The sequence below is a fragment of the Malurus melanocephalus genome, unplaced genomic scaffold (assembly GCF_030028575.1).
Source record: "Malurus melanocephalus ecotype Western Australia unplaced genomic scaffold, MMel_1.1 scaffold_189, whole genome shotgun sequence".
NCBI lineage: Eukaryota > Metazoa > Chordata > Aves > Passeriformes > Maluridae > Malurus > Malurus melanocephalus.
Genome location: NW_026623421.1, coordinates 1,265,234 through 1,282,823, shown reverse-complemented (window position 1 = coordinate 1,282,823; position 17,590 = coordinate 1,265,234). Strand labels below are relative to the sequence as shown.

At 35.5% G+C, this 17,590-nt stretch overlaps 1 protein-coding gene across 1 annotated transcript in view; it reads right to left on the bottom strand.

Moving 5' to 3' along the window:
* The window catches only part of ZNF385D (zinc finger protein 385D), a 161,754-nt gene that overhangs the window by 81,486 nt on the left and 62,678 nt on the right, over window positions 1-17,590 (bottom strand). Inside the window, exon 3 of the mRNA XM_057373206.1 lies at window positions 10,384-10,494. Within this exon, the coding sequence (XP_057229189.1) occupies window positions 10,384-10,494 (111 nt within the window). The remainder of the gene's footprint in view (window positions 1-10,383; window positions 10,495-17,590) is intronic.

Sequence of the window (17,590 nt, the reverse complement as noted above, 5' to 3'; positions counted from 1 at the left end):
TCAGCTTTTAAAGGCCATGAGGGAGTTAGGTGTAAGTGCCACATTGAATTATTTGCGGAAAAGGAGTCAGTCCCCTTCAGCCATTTAAAACCTTGAAAGACTTSATTTTCAATTGAGCTTAAAAAAATGCACAAGTGTGGGCAGAACAACCCTTAAAAGTATAGTTCAAATATGTGSTTTTTTTCTTCCAATAAAAAGCTTTTAAAAGGAGATTCTGGGCTGCACTTGCACTCCTTCAGAGGATAAGGCTCCCAGCTGTTAGCTGTGATGTAAGTAAGTACACAGAATAGCAATATCTCCAGAGACTGCAAAAGACATGAGAGGAGTGATAAAAGAACCTAGGAGTTGAAAAAGTCAGGCCCGGAGGTTCTGAAGTGGAGTTTGTTTACATCAGGGGCAGTTACGTTTGGTAATTCTTTCAATAGGAAACTTTATATTTGCTACAAGAAGAGGCTGYGCAGATACAAAGGAGAAGAATACATTACAGGTACCTCAGGGAGTGCAAATTTACTGACCAAAAAGAGTAAAAAAAGGGTGTCCAGAGTCAGTGTAACATTATTTGGAAATATTTTATGGCTGTTGAAAGAAAGTAGCATCAACCAAAGCCAAGCAAAAGCACAATTTTACTCTTAATGCATTTTAGAAGAAAGTAGGGATGGTGATGGGGGGCATGTTGATAAAAAATACAATTTGCTGCACATTTTTTTCACTCTCTAATCTTTCTGTAAACATGACTGGCATCTAACCCTCCCTGTCTTTGGTTCTTTTTTATGTCCTTATCAGTGCCTAAGAAAGTGAGCCAGTGATTGGTATCTGGAAATAGACAATGYTTTACCATTTTTACATTGAAAGCTGTTATCTGCACCTACTATTTMCAATCCAGAATCCCAGATTTTCRACTGTAAGAATTCTTATTTTTAAAAATAAATGTGTAAGGAAGAACTTACAACAGACAAAAAAAAAAAAAAAAGCTAGATGAAGATTGCACTACAAAGAGTTTAATATTTATTTTTCCTTTTAAGTGAGGACTTGCTTATGGAAAGTGGTTTCTGTAAAGCATCCCCAGAACATTTATTCTTAAATTTCAATTGCTTAGTAGAGTTGACTGACTGCACGTTGACTGAAGAAGCTGACAGGAAAAAAAAACTGCCTCAAATACAAGTGTAGGGCAAGAAGTGAAGAGATTTCCCTCCATGCAGCTTAAACAGGCAATCATTTCCATGAATACCACAACAGAGAACTGGAAGAGAGACTTCCTTCCTCTTTAATACTGTCTATCTTTTCTCCTGTCTAYACCAATTAACTCATGTATAAAATGGTATTTTTCAATGTATAGATAAAAAATACTAAGCATTGTCTTCTTTCCCACAATTCCAACCAAAGACTTCAAAGAAGCTCTGGTTAGTCATTACCTGCCCAACTTTAGCATTTGAATTTCATTCACATGTTCCTTCACCCTCTTCCAGGCACAAAATCTTTCTGACTCTATTGTTACCCACARAACATAGCTGCAGGATCAAATCCACTTAAACAACTGGAAACACATTTKTAATTTGCCTGGAAAACATCTTAGTGAGTAACAGATAATCCACATTAAGCATGTTCCTGACACTGAAAATAGATTTTGGAAGATCCAGGACCTATGAGACCATTTTGGCCTGCATYCTACCTCTCAGTATAATGTTTTCTGATACATTTTTATATATTATTTTAATAATTTCTGAGAGAAAGGAAATTACTGACAGAAACACACACAGATGTGCAGCAAAGTTGCTTTCATTTCAGACTATCTGTCTTATGAACTGCTTTCATCTCTGCCTTTCCTTTTGCTCTTCGCAGTTCTGAGATTCATGCCAACCTAAAAGTTAAAAGTTGTCCCCAAAAGGGCAAATACTGCAACCATTCTCTTTGGTGCCAGAAGCAGAAACCTTTTAAACTAATTTGTCTTCATATTCCACAGTCAGAATACTGGTCATTAATCTTTTGCAATTTACAAACAGGACTATCAGAGAGAGCAATTGCCTATTCACATAWCATTTCTGGCAAACTCAAGTAATTTAAAAGAGATGTCAAACCTTCTGCACAATTGACTTGTTTTATCAAAATAAGTGAGAGCTTTGAAAATGAAATAACCTAATAGGATGAACAGAGGTAGGAAGCAAAAGCTGCCAAATGAAAAGAAAAAAAGTTTATGTTTTACATAATCTAAATCCTACACAGCTGAATGTTTTAATCTCTCCAGGATCATGYTCCCGTGTTGACTCTGATATTCAGCTGATATAGACATTAGACATTTCCTCTCAACCCTGCTTGTTCAGGGACCAGGTGGCTGAAAGCATTAGATTTTCCTTTCTCTTGCTTATATAGAATATTTTAGAAAAGACATTTAAGATCATCGAGTCCRACTGTTCATCCAGCATTGCCAAGTCCCTAAGAACAATGTCTGCCCATCTTTACCTCCAAGGATACTGAAACAACCACTTCCCTTGGGACCCTGTTCCAGGGCTTCATTTAGACACACTCTTCTACTACCACTGCTGAATGTGGCCAGACACTGAATTTTGACAGGAAAGTGTAAGTCTTGTAATAGAAATACAGTGGACACCAAGGCACTCCATCTCTCCCCACCAGCAGCAGCCTGAGAAAACAGCAGACATTAAGAATGTGCTTTCTTAAAGTTCAGTCACTTAAAACCTTTCTTCTTGCCTACTGCCTTMTTKACTTCAGGCAAAGCCCCTGTGGGCMTGATAACCCTGGGSTGCTCTGTRTTCTGGAGGAGTACAGATCTTCTGGACAGAATAGGTTACTTTCATTAAAAAAGAGGAGATAAGTACAAGGATTATCAAGTGTTTGTATAGAGAGTTTGCCTAGAGAACTTCACAACTTGCACACAGCACACACACCGCTTACAGCAGTTACTGAGAGTCATGCAAAATATTAAATTGCTGCCAAGGCTTAAGAGGCAAGGAAATAACCAGAACCTTAGGATATGAGTCAGAGGACTCAGTTCAACACYAAAAGTACTCCAAAAGAACTCCAAATTAAAAAAGGTACTGTGTCAGATATGAATAATTTCTGCTTCTAGGATGTATAGATTCATAAAAGTACTGTAGAGAAAGTGAAAATTAAGGGAAAAGTACTTTATACAACAAAAAGGAAATTATTTACACTTTCTAGTTAAAGCATTTTAGAAATGCTTTAAGAAATTACCAGTTATGTGAAAATTTATTATTACTCTTCAATCCAGATTATTCTGGATTTCATAATTTATAAATTAAGTTACCTGTTTCCTACATGAAAAAAGGTTACTTATAAGCAAATTAATATTCATTTCTYTCAAAATAAAAATGAAAAGTTTGAGTGCTCTAACATGAGAAAGACCAGACTGCACAAGGTCTGACTGCAATTCATGTTACAGTCTTTAAAACTGTAGTCTAAGGAAGAGGARGTAATGCTTCCAAAATGTGCAGGCCAAGCATGTGAAAACAGACTCCACTGAACATCGTACTGGGCAGAGAGTATACCAGGTTGTTTTCAAAATTTTTCATGTATGCAATGTAAGTGCAAGATATTCAGTACTATTTGATTAGAGTATTGGAATGTCAAAAGGACAAATTAGGAGCAAATAAGGAAATAAGGGTTGATAACATTTTKTTAGCAATTCTTTATTGTTTCTCTAATGCACTGAGGCAAATGCCAGATATTCCATGGAAATCTCCACAATAATCACTTTCTGTGATGATTTGCTACTTTTTACAGTGAATACCATAGACCAATTCCTCTGGAAAAATAACTGCTTTGTGTGCATTTGCATTCTGACTCACATTCTGATCTCAAAAAAATAGCATGTGCAATTCTGTAACTGAAAGCAGCATTTGCTTATCCTTACACTGAACTCTATACTACAGAAAAGATGGTGCATTATTAGAAAGAAGTAGCAGAGAGACAKTTACAGAAATATATAAATTATATATATTTACAAATAAGTTGAATCCAAACGAATTTTTATTCTTGTTCAGGTACARCTGCTGCAATCAATACTATAGCCTCATATATAACACTGATTTGAAGGGGATGCTGACCATCTGTAAATATTTACATAAAAGAACCTCCTTAAAGAATCAGGTTAATGAATTCATATAGCACAGGCACATTGGTCTGGAAAGACAAAAATAAAATGACCCAAGATAATAACTGAAGAAAATGCTTGATGCCTAATAATACCTGTCAAAAGTGACTGTTTAAAAAAATTGTGCATTACAATTCAGGCAGAAATTATTTGGCTTATACCAAATCAGGATTCTTAATTGTAAATTTGAATCTAACCCATATCTGGAGGCACAATAAAACATGCAAGAAATAAGACCCTATGATTATGGCTACAAATAAAACAGTGATTGAGTCAAATAGTACTGATAGCTTCAAATACCATTTAAGCATATCTCTGTAAATTGAAAAACCAAATATTTCAAATCAGAAGGGTGAAATGCTAAATAACTTTTAGCATTTAACTCTACCAGCCTCTCCTGGTTCTTAATGGACCAACATTTCAAAGTGCCCCTGTCTCTGCAAAACAGAGTCTGCAGGCCAGGTGTGATTGCCATGGTACATGGATGAGGAATKAAATCTCTATGACTTCTTTCAAATCACAGAAAGAGATTTGCAAATTAGTAAAACAAGTTGTCATATAATCCTTCTCTCAGGTGTGGGATTAGTTTCACCATTTCTTGTCCATCCTCAGAAACAGGTGTCTAATTTGTGAATACTCTCTGCCAACAGGCARCCCTCAACTGTCCCTACAGGTTTCCCTCAAGAACTTCACAACTATTATAACTAAAACTGTTTCATGAAGCAGCCCAACAAAAAATCTCTTAAATCAAATCARTCTGAAGAATTAGTCAAAATTATATATGTATCAAAAGGAGCCAAGGAACACAAAGATCAATTGGTTACTAAACTCTCATTAATCCCCTTTCAGATGCGGAAAACCTACTATATTTTCCTGGTCTTTTCTGCTGTACATCTATCCAGTTCTTTCTACTTTCTCTAGCTGAGTGAATTTTTTTCACATGTCACACTGGTGGATGTGTTCTGAATTCTGTAACTAATTATGCTTTTGTTAGCATGTGATGACCACTGTTATAAATAATTCTTCACCCGAGGCATTGCCAATTTCAACTCATACAATAATAGAATAGTTTCAGTTGGAAGGGACCTTCTAAAGGTCATCTAGTTTAGCACCTCTGCAAGAAGCAGGGACATCTTGAACTATGYTACATTGCTCAGAGGTCAGTCCAACCTGACCTTGAATATTTCCATGGATGGGGAATCCACCAGCTCTCTGGGAAACCCTTTCCAGTGTTCTACCACACTCACTTTAATAAACTTATATCTGATCCAAATTGACCCTTAAAATCATTGCCTCTTGTCCAAAAGTTTGTTCCCTCCTTTTTTTTTTTGTCATTTCTGAAAGGCCTCAGTGCAGTCCCTTCTCCAGGCTGAACAACCCTAGCTCTCTCAGTTTTTCATCACAGGAGGGGTGTTGGATCCCACTAATCATCTTGGTGTCCCTCCTCTGGACCTGCTCCAATGTGTCCATGTCCTTCCTGAGCTGAGGATCCCAGTGCTGGACCCAGGGCTTGAGGTGGGGTCTCACAGAAATGGAGCAGAGCAGAACAATCACCAGCCTTGCCCTGCTGCCCACATTGCTTTGGACACAGCCCAAGGCTGCTTTGGCTTCCTGGGCTGGAGGTGCATATTGTCACTCACAAACACCTCTCACCCACAAACACCTCCAGTTCTTCTCAGCGGGTCTGCTCTTGAATATTTGCTGTGTATATTTACCTATTGATGAATCTCATATTTGGGGTAAAAAATTGTCATAGGATTAGTTGGGTAAGTTTCTTTTTCTTTCTGCATCAAATTCTGATTATGATTCACTCTAATTTCTTTTTTGCCRTTAAGCTCGACATTTACTCATTTTAGTACTTGTGCATTTACTTTTTACAGCCTAAGCACAATAGTTCATGATTTTATTTACTGCACTTGTCAGAATTCCAGACTGTTTTCTCCAACTGAGATAATTTTGGACTGAGATCTGGAACTCACCACCTTCCATCAAGAGGCTGCCACCTTGCATCTAGATGTCATCCACAAAACTGGCATATGTACACTCTATTTTGTCAGGCACRTTCCTAATGAAAAATTAGAGTAGCAGCAAGCATGGAACAGACTCTTGCAGATCCTGACTTGTTGTGATCTTTTGTTTTGACAGGAAACCATCAGCAACTACTCTCACTGCAGTTCTTCAATCTGTTGTGCAACTAATTTTTAATAATTTCACCTGGACCATATTCCCCTACCTACTTTACAGGACTGTCACACAGGACTTTATAAACCCTTGTTAAAAACAAAATATGTCACATCTGTTTATTCCCCATTATCCATTAGGCCAATTACCCTGTCAAAGGAAAAAAYTAGATTCATTTGACATGATTTGTTCTTGACAAATTCATGTTGACTGTTTATTATCGCCTTATTATACCCTAGGCCCTTACATGTTGATACATTAATCTTTTGTTCTGGATACCAAGCACAGCCTTAATAGGATATTAGGACTCTGGTCAGGCTTCTTTCCCAAAAAAAGTTAAAACCACAGTAAAATAATGCAGTTATATTGTGTCCTTATCCTCAAAAAAATCCTTCACTGTTGTTTTAATGGAAAAGCACCTTTTGAATCCCRACAAATTCATAAAGTTGAACAATAYATTGATTTAGAAATACCTTTGTTTCAAAGAGACAGAGAAAAATGAGGTAAAAAACCAACAAATAAGGACTGATAAGCTTTYAAATCCTGATTTGTAGGCAAATATTACTACTGCTGCTATTTAAGTCAAACAATAATTTCTGGCTCATATAATTGGAAATATTTTTAAAGTGTATCATAATGGAATTCAAGTCCTGGAACATATCAGAATGCTGCCCAAACTTTCTTTAAAGGCAAACTGGACCATCACTCAGCCATCTCATTAAATGTGAGGGAAGAGAAAGAAAATCCCTTTGCGTAAATTGACCTTGTTGACAGATACTGATAACTAGRTAACTTCATCAAATAATGAAATGCGAAATGTGGGCAAAGGAAGATCAAATAGTCAAGCCATGAAAATTCTGTGCTTTTTTCCTTTTTGTCCAGGCCATTAGCAGAAAATGTACTCCTATGGCTACCTATAGGCACATGAGTTATCTTACTGAAGTCAGCTGGATTTCATTTTACAGATACTTTTAGCAGATATTTAATGTTCCCTATGAAGCATGCATTTACTGGTGCAAGAGCTCTCAGCAGCTGCCAGCATCTAAATGGCAACACAGGCACTTGCAGCTAAGCACATATTTAAACGTTTCACCCTGTACTGAATGCACAATGTGAGTGTAAATGATATATCTAGATTTCTCGGAAAGAAAAAAAAAATTGCTTGAAATGAACTCCACAAAACCTACCTCTGCTGTTCTAATGTTTTTTTCTCAGCATGGAGAGTCTTTGGTTATTTGCACATTCCTCCCTTTCCTTGTATGAGATTTATTTTWAAAAGAAATACCGAACACACAGCTGTCATGAAGATTTATAGATGACTCCTTTACAAAGAAGCTAAATGATTTTACACTATTGTATTGCCTTTTCTCATTTATTTGAAATGCGATTTTGATACCATATAACCAGAAAAAAAGAAAAAAGCTCTTCTGTTCTTAAAGAAATCTGTGTCAAAAGGGAGAAAATTGTGTATTCTATGCAAAATAGAAAAATCCCATAGACCAGTTTTATTGTAAACATTTTCATAATATTGTTGTGCAGCAGGCAAATGGAATTTCTATTCATTACTCTCTGATAAAACCTATCTCCTGAATCTAAAAATAGAGACATATTGTTAGAATATACACAAAGGCTAGGTTCCTAGACAGAAAAGTTATTTATTGTTGTCATGGATTTAAATCATGTTCAACAAAATATGATGAAAATGAAAGGTAGGAATATTGAGTAAATGAAAACTTTTTCATGATAATAGGAGAGTAAATCACAATGTGTGTGCTTGCCATTCATAGTAGAGTTATAAAAAAATGATAGCTAACAGCTTTTTCTTCAGAGCAATCTTTTCTTTGAATCCCAACATTAAATCTTTAGTTTTGTACAGTTTTGCTTTAAACACGGGTGGACATTTCAAAATTCCCTATGCAATGGAGGAAATAGCTCTGCCTATTCCCCTCACGTTGCAGAAAAACATTCCTAAACTGCAGTGGAAGTCTGATTGCAATTTATTTCTTGAAAAACCTCAGCAGAGCACTTGTGATTTTCAGCAGTAATAACTATAAGCACCGGAATGAGAAGAGACCATCATAAAGATATCCACAAATCTCCTCAGTGTGGTAGTGAAAAGTGGGGRAGATATCATTCCAGGTTAATCAATGGGTGGATTTTGGATCATAATCTCTTCATCAATCAACATCACTGTGGTTACCTTAAAACTCAGGYGAATATTAAAAGTGGAAAATGAAGCATACTCATCAAGGTCTCCCCATTCCATGGAGATAATATTGATCTATTTGAGAGAGGGGAGCACTAAAGCAACCTTCTGAAYAGTGTTGGCTATTTAAGTTCAAGCCTCTAACACCTGAAGGTGTGAAGGGACAGATAAATATCAGCTTRTCTTATAAGAGTTTTCTGTGAACAGCTTAGATTAATAGATTTCTTCTGAAACCAGTTTTTTGGACACTGTAGGTCACTCTGAAAATGGCCACTGCTTTTTCCCTCTCCCTTCTTTAGAATCCTTTCTAAGAGCAGCAGAAAAGGAGCAGTATGGGAGCAGACTAGTCCTCTGAGTAAAAATTATCAGTGTTCACTGATGCCCTATTTGTTTCTGTGTAGAAGGATTTTTAYTTCAAATATTTTATTCTGGAAAATGCCTAAATCCTCTCAGCTGGAAAATTTTCCACTCCATATATCAATCCAGGTTGTAYAACTGCTAATGACCAAGTAACATTACTGATGTAAAGTCTGGGTCTTTTGTCTGGATCTTTTTGCAGACAAACAAACAGTAAACCCTCTCTGAAAGGAGGTGTTTCGCTCTGGTATGTAACACTGAAGTATTTGGTATCTCTTGCAGCTATAAACTGTGTCTGGTTCAGTGTGACATGCTTTTTCCCAAGACAAAGCTGAAAAAGCTGAAAATTTTGAGTGATATATTGGGCTGGTTGATAAGTGGTTGATAAGATTCACTGTGGCCCAGAAGTCTCCATCATCCCCTCCACATGAATACTCATTATCCACAGTCCTAATTTTGGCATCTGGCTTCTGGATGGAAGAGCCTAATTTGACTCTTCTGTTTTTATCTGTGAGGGACATGWCAGCTCCAGAAAGTGCACCTTTCCTTGCACCACTCTTTGAGAATTACATCAATGTTAAAAGACAAGGTGTCCATTCAGTAAATGAACTAAAAAAACTCAGAGTCATCACTAAAATCGAGTATGTGATGCTGATGGGTGTGGAAATTGTGACTGGAGATCTTGTTAAAATAAAAAGCTGAGAGGAATGAAGAGCTACATTATTTTCACTTGCAGGTGGGAAATCGCTAAAATGAAGATTCAAGGTTCAATTTAAGCTTTTGACAAGCTCATGGCTTTGATAAATAATCAATAAACTAAAAATAATACAACCTGTTTATATATAACTGCCTATAAAGAAGCAGGAGCACAAAACAATTATTTCACTTCTTCCTGTGACTAGAATTAGGAAGGAACCTYGTGGACACTTTTTGGGTTGACCTCACTCTAAATTCAAATATTTTTATTGAGTCAGAATTCACTTCCACATTTAAATTAGATAGTGAATTAAAGACAGGGGAAGATCAGTTTCCACTAGCAATGCCCATATGAAGAAACTTCCTGAAGAGACTTGAACAGCAGAAGAAAATATATTATACAATGTTTTGTCTGCATACAGTGATTAAAAGAAGATTTCATTGCTGGAGGAGTGGGAGGATGCGAGGTAGGAGTCAACTGAAGGTGAACATAGCCAGGACTGGTAGAAGAATTAGGATCCAGCAAATATATCACAATTATTAGCAGTAATGGATCAGTCAATTTTTCCTATTTACACTCAGTGCAGCACAACTGAAGCTGATGAGCTTATGAGGATATATTGGCAGGGAAAACCTGGCTGGGTGTAAAAATACTACCAAGCCATTGTGTTTGTTTGAAACATCCTACAGCCTTTTCATCTGCAAGCAACAAACTGRAATCACAACGTTTCATTTAGGTTCAATTTCTGAAAATTATGGCACATCCTAGAAGATAAGTACATATTTCTAATCTGATACAAAATGATCGACTTACATCAGAATTGAATCTCAGCTGGCAAATGTTGCATGATATGATTTGCTTTCTTCGATGAGGAAGAGGAACTCCAAATGTATGATTTATTACAGCTTTTTGAATTGGGTCCATCTGTGAAGAGAGAAGAAAAATAAAAAGCTTTTGCTGTTCCACTGTGTGCTATATTATCTATCATCTCAAAACAGATTCTGCATCATGCCATACTGTGACCTACAGAAAACTACTATTTTTCTTTGAAAATGARTATTTCTTCTTCATGCAGTTATACAAAGAGCTTATGTGAAAAGGAGCAAAGAAAAGTGTCATTAGATACTATTGAAATATGTATCTTTAGYTCAATTTTATATGCACCAATCTCCATTTACTGAAAAAATGTAAAATCTGTAAATGCTGAAAAAGTTTACCTATCCAAACATCAATTTGTGATTTTTATATCAGAGAAAAGCTAGGTCAATAAACAAAACAATAATATTTTAAATGATTACTAATAAAAGTATTAATAAAATTATGAAAGAATATTATGTATAAATAATTCCAGAATAACACGCAATTGCTCAGTATTATCAACATAATAATAACATTCCATGAACCAACAAATTAATCTCTTCCTTGAAACAACATCTACACAACTTATGAAAAGTACAAATCCTCCAAAGATTATTTACACTGTCATTTGGAGGAAATTATTTTGAATAAACTCTGCTTTAAGGATAAATTCGAACTTTAGGAAAAGGATTCTTCTGAGCTAATTTATACCAGAACACTGAWCTGATAGTGTCTGCAAGTCAAGGTCCCTATAAAAAAGAGTACCACTTAGGCAGAGAATTTCACAAAAACTACTCAAGGGACTTTTTTATTTGGAAGACTGAAATCATCTTCCACAAATACATTGAAYAAAATGATTCATATTTCTTTTTCATAAAAAAACCCATTTGATAGCTTCTTTAAAAATCTGGTTATACCTTTACAGCAACTCTGTTAAGCCACCGATATTTTTATTATCTTTATTATTGTTAAAAAWTCACATATTTTGGCTGATTGTGATAATCAGTATTCAAAGAGCATGATTTGTGTATGTTGTGGAAAAGCCCCCATCTTTCTCCATGCCCATATCTCCATGATTCACTATTTTCTAGTCTGTTAGCAAAGGGTTATTTGATAAATAAAGAATCAGAGCTTTTCCTTAGAGTAATCAATTATTCATGAAAGTTGTAATGGTAGACAGTCATGGCCCCTATTGCAGTGAATCCAGAACAGATCACTACAGAATTTTTGCATCACCTGACAGCTGTTCAGTGTCAGATATAAAACAGGTCTTTAAATAAATTCCTGCTGAAAAGAAAATCAGATTGGTTAAAAAAGAAAWTAAGCACACATACACACAGACTCCMCAAACCAACCAAGGAAAACAGCAGATCTTTATAGAATGGTCTGGAAAAAGTTCTCCATTTGAGCATCTTCTTCAATTTGATGTGAAAGTGAAACACCTCAAACATTTGTGTAGCCCCCAATATAAAAGAACACAAATCCCACACAGAAACTAGGGGTGCCACTGTAATATAACCATGAAACAACACTCATGGCTAAGGGCAGAGCGTTTATCAAGCACTGAAACATGGCAGCATGTTGTGTAAGAATTTCTGCAGGGATCAACCATGCTCTAGGAGCACTCATTTTACTGAGCAACATGATCTTGAGACTGCCCAYGATCCAAAATTACTATTATACAGACCAGAAAGAACACTACATAGGAAAGTAAATAAATAGTGACAGCTCTTCTTTTTTTGACTGCTCAAAAAAATTCATCTGAGAGGTGAATTCTTGTGCCAGCAGAATCTACAGACCTGTGTCTTGCTACTTTCAACACTAAAGCATGAGCTGGTCTTAACTGATGCTAATTCTCTTTAAGTTTCTACTAATGCTGTTTAAGTTTGGAGAAATTCTGTTCCTTTTGCCACTGAAGGCCTAAAATAATTAAGGAAACCTAAGTTTAGATATATGAATAAGTCAGCACATGATAACAAGAAATTGTGCATTCTTTGACCCAGTGTAACTGTTTGCCCTCACATAACCACAGCTATGAGTTGCTCTACAGAACTTCTTTGCTCACTTTCTGAAGTTACGGTATTTGTAAGATAATGTGAGGTAATAAATAGCCTTCAGTGCTRACATGTTAGTCTTTCCCACTGTCTCACAAGTGTCCATTATCTCACAATGACTTGAGAAAGCCAACAAAGAAGTGCTCTAAGGATTAAATGAACGGCATTACCATGGTTCATAAAATGAAAAAAAAAAAATTTTTTTTTTTAAATTGGATTTACCCATCTTCAAAKTAAGTATTCTAGTTTCAAATGAGGTTGGATTTCTGAGGCAACTGATGCTTACATATTACGAATGAGACTTTTTTTAGAATTAAAAAGTTTATGAATGTGTAAAATAGTTACTCTATGTTAYACTTAATTTTATTTTGGTGTCCTGGAAAAATGTGGGGTTTCTTTCCTGGTAAGTCCACAGATTTTCTCATGTTTTTCTGCTGATACAGAAACCCTTCTGCAGCCTTCCTTTTGAATTTTAAAGATATTGACTTATAGATATACAGCTATGTGTCATTAGTGTAAACAGGACAATTCATGTTTGTGGCTCTGCTTGAAGAAGTGTCCTGGATAGCTTTCAAGTTAATTAAGAAAAGATGCTTCAAAATAATAATAYCTTTTCTGCCWGTTTATAGAATYGTAGAATSTTRGAATTGTTTGGGTTGGAAAGGACCTCATAGATTATCTATTWCMAACCCCCTGCYATAGTCTGGGACACATTYCACTAGACCASGTTGCTAAAAGCCTCATCCAGCCTGGCCTTGAACATTTCCAAGCATGGGAAAATTGTTTTTTGCTACTGTAAAATACATTTAAACTTAAAAACTTAGCACAAGATTCTAATAAASTTGGGACAGAATGCTTGAGGGGTATTTAACATTGTTATTTTTCCCTGGAGATTTCATTTGGGAAACACCACCAATCCACAAATTCCAAATAAACATCCAAAAAGCACCAGATAAGCCTCCACAAGTTTTATGCAGGAAATCTGAGAGGCAACAGGATACTTAGGTGCAGCATGATAAGGACTGAGATCACACRGATACTGGAAGACAGAGTGGAGGCCTGCTGAGAGTCAGAGGAACAGAGTAGCTGATTGCAGAAAATAGAGACCAAGAATTGCAGGGAAGTATAAATAGGGAAATAATATTACATAGCTGAAATAATCAGCAAGTGGTGAGATGCTTTAAAGAATCCCCAAACACTTCTAGGCTTACTGAACATTACTAATTACACATAGAAAATATATTTCAACTTATATAAGTGGTATGCACTTTCAAAATACAAATTATCATTATAAACTTTGATAAAATCTGCCTTTTACTCATTACTGGTGCTACTTTATGATTGCTGGATTTTATTTCTTAGATGAAACTCATTTATTTACTCTCATTTAAAGTGAAGGACAGAGAGGTTTGCAATTCACATGAAAGATCATGATTCAGCTGTCAAAGCTATGCAAAAATCCAAGGTTGGCAAGAAGCCCCTTTACTTCCTCTTGAAAATATATTCACAGTGTAAATTACAACACAAAGACAGTTTGCTCTGAGAGCTGCTCTGTGTTTGACTTGTCCATCACTTTTTGCTTTTCTGCTCTCCAGCACGAGGCATTATCCWTATGTCACACTTTTCCATGTGGTCAGTCTGGGCATAGCACATTGCCCAAGGTTTACTGCAAACCACAAGGCAGCTATTAGATTGGGCAATGAAGATAAATATAGAAGTTAATTTGATTCATTTTTGGTTTCAATAAACGCACACCAATAACACTGTGTTTCAATTATTTAAGCTGAAATTTGTGGCAAGATAATATAATTCATGTTCTTTGATCAAATTCAGTACTTTCTTCCCAAAATCTTCAGGAGCATACCATACTTTAGAAAAAAACAGGCTTAAACCAAGGGCATGATAGAACTTGGCTCCTTACTCCACTTTCTTAGCTTTGAAAGACTATTACTATAATTTGGTTTTGCTTGTTTTAAACTCAATCTTGCCAGACCCCTAGTAACAGCTGTATTCCTTGTTTTTGTGGTTACTGTAGACCATGAAAATGTTCTTTATTTTGGGGACTGCAGGTGAAAGGAGTGACTGTCACACAAACTTTCTGGAGGAAACACCTACCACAAAATCAACAAGTGAATCCAAAAGATTCCTTGTAATCCTGCCTGCTTGGGACACTTTTTCAGAATCACCATAGCTGCTATCGGGGAAGGCTTTCTGTAGGTAAGTCTTCAACTCATTAAATTTTCAGTAAATATCTTCATAATGCAGAACCTGAGATTGTATATTTTACTCACAAAGAAACCTGATCCTTTGAAAGTTAAATCTTACATATTTTCCACAAAAAATTTAAGTGTTTTGTCTCTCTGTTCATGTGTGTGTGTGAAGAACTGCTTTATGCTGAAGCTGAAATTCAAACACACAGGTTTTCCTGTATTTCAAAAAATTTTTTACATTTATAATTTTTATTAGCTGCTTTTCTGTGACTTCTTATCTCAGAGGCATAAGAATATACCTATGTTAGAAACAACAACAACAAAGAAAAAAAAAAAAAAGGAAAACATGCGAGTTTGATCCACAAAGGCTCAGATCACAAAAGGATAAAAACAAAAGGGATTTGTTTCTTAATTGTGTACTAAAACCAAGAGGCATGGTATGAGCATTTCAAATGCTTAAGRTTCACAGAAAATTAAGTGAAATTAATGCACTAATATCTATAAATRAAAGCATCCAGGTCAAAAGATAAAGATAATGTGGGTGCCAGAGCCTGTTCAGAGCATATGGAAGGCCTAAAGCAATCAAMTATGTAAGAAAGTATTTTTACCTCAAGACCAAAGAAATTAGCTGAAAAAGATTGCTTCAAATCACTATGGTCTTATACTAAGTGAGCAGAAAAACATGTCAGGTCATTGAAGATCTCAGGAAAAAATGGCTGCAAACCATTTTAGAGGTAATTAAAAAAAAAAAATACCCACCAAAAGACTGACTTCCAAATGAATTTAGTGACACAGGTACCACCACCTCCCAGAACTTCTTAAAATTCAGATGCTAACATATTTGATAATAATATTACAATGTGCTTATTTGGCCCCATTTTGTACTTACTAATAAATACGTTTGTAGAAATCCAGACCGATGACAAAAAACAATACTCAGAATATATATAATTATATACATAGAATTATAATAATTATATATTATTATTCATAATTCCTTTAATGTTATTTTCATTGTAACATTGCATTGTGCTAGGGTTGTAACATTGATAAGAAATAAAGATAACTCAGTGTGGGCTCCTTTCATTCATTTTCTTATGTTCCAACAAATAGCGAAACTAAGAGCAGCATTGGAAAGAGTTCAAATCCCATATAAATCTTTGCTATTACCAAGCAAAAATCCCATAATGTCACGTACTCCACATTATAGTAATTGATCAATCTGATCCATTTTTAGAACTCCAAAATAGATGCACTCTTAATACCAGCCAGTTCAAACATAAAGCTGCCTACTCGATTATTATGGTGCCATATTTACAGAAACATGAAAAGGTTAAGCTGTAGGAATGCTCCTCAATGGTGTAAAGTCACTTGGTCAAGCTCAGGCACTCCTAGAACCATAAATTTTTCTCACAGCAGAATTGAACTATTTCAAATTGAAAACTGCACCTTTCTCCATGATCTCTGTCACATCAAGAATTCACAGACAGTTCCCCTGCAATCTTTGTGGTCAGTTGTACCAATATTATATTATATATTAAATACACTAAATTGTTATATTATTACTTAGGCAGAAACTTTGATATTTTGAAAAACTCCCGGACTTTCAGATTTACACTGAGTGTATGGACTGCCCATGGCATGGGGCACTGTGGAGCTACTTCTCCAAGAGATACTTGGCATCCACTACAGCTGCATTTTGAAGCTGCACAAAACATGTCTAAAGACCCATACAAAGCAGATCTAAAGTTTCCATGAAAACCATGAAGTGCTGGGTGTCACACACACTTTAGTTCATTTCTGTTTGAGCACAGCAATCTCAACACTCTTAAAAGTATTCATTAACTATGCATGCTAAAAAAATATATCTGTGCAGAGCATGATGCTTTCCAGAAGTGTCAGACTGCTAATTTACAGTGTACCTGACACATTCTTAATATCTTGGTGACCAGGTCAGAAACAGAACAGGTCAACAACAGCTCAGCAATTTGATCCTAAGAATATTTGACATTCTGCATTTCCATAAGAAATAAGTCTGATTGTTAAGGTTGGCACACCAGGGCTGTTTTTTTCCAAAACTACATTAATCTGTGAATAAGAATCTTATAACCTAACTAAAGAACACAATTCAAAAGGAATGATGGGACGAGCTTAGTAAGCATAATTAAACACACACAYAAAAAAAGGAAGTTCATCAATATTGTGGTTTCATGTGCTACTAAAACAGTATGATGTCAAACAGTTAAAATATATGTTCTAGATGTGCTACCATGCATGGTTTATCCTTTTACAGCTAATTTATTCAGTATTGCCCTAGTAATTATGGTGAATAATTATGCAGAGAGTTGAGCTCAGCACTACACATCTTTTCTTACTCTTTCTACCCTTTCTGTTTTTATCAATGAAAAATTGTATAACTAACCTGATGCTTTCCATGTACATAAACAGATTTATTATGTTGTTAAATACAATATAATTCATATAAAACATCTGCATCAACTGCAATAATGTGCAATATTTACAGAATAATTAAATTTCTTTTTAAAAGTGGCATCTATCAAAAAGAAAATTGTTGTAACTTCCCAAACAATGCAACCGATAACTGGAACAGCACTTGAGAATGAATTTGGAAAGTAAACTTTTCATWCTTTTGTTTAAATCCTGTAAAAGTGTTCCTGTCTTCCATTTTTTTTCCTAACAGAGCTATTGCAGCAGTTGTCTGCTTACTTTTCTAATGTGACTCTAGTATTCTTTCCCTTCTTTTTATTATTTTTTTTTTTCTTGTAGATTTTTCCACTTGGAAATGAGATGCTGAAGCAGCAGCAGTATTTCTGGCAAGCTGCTTGAATATACAGAAAACAGYCAGAGCAAAAGGATTTGCATTCACAGTGGTATTGC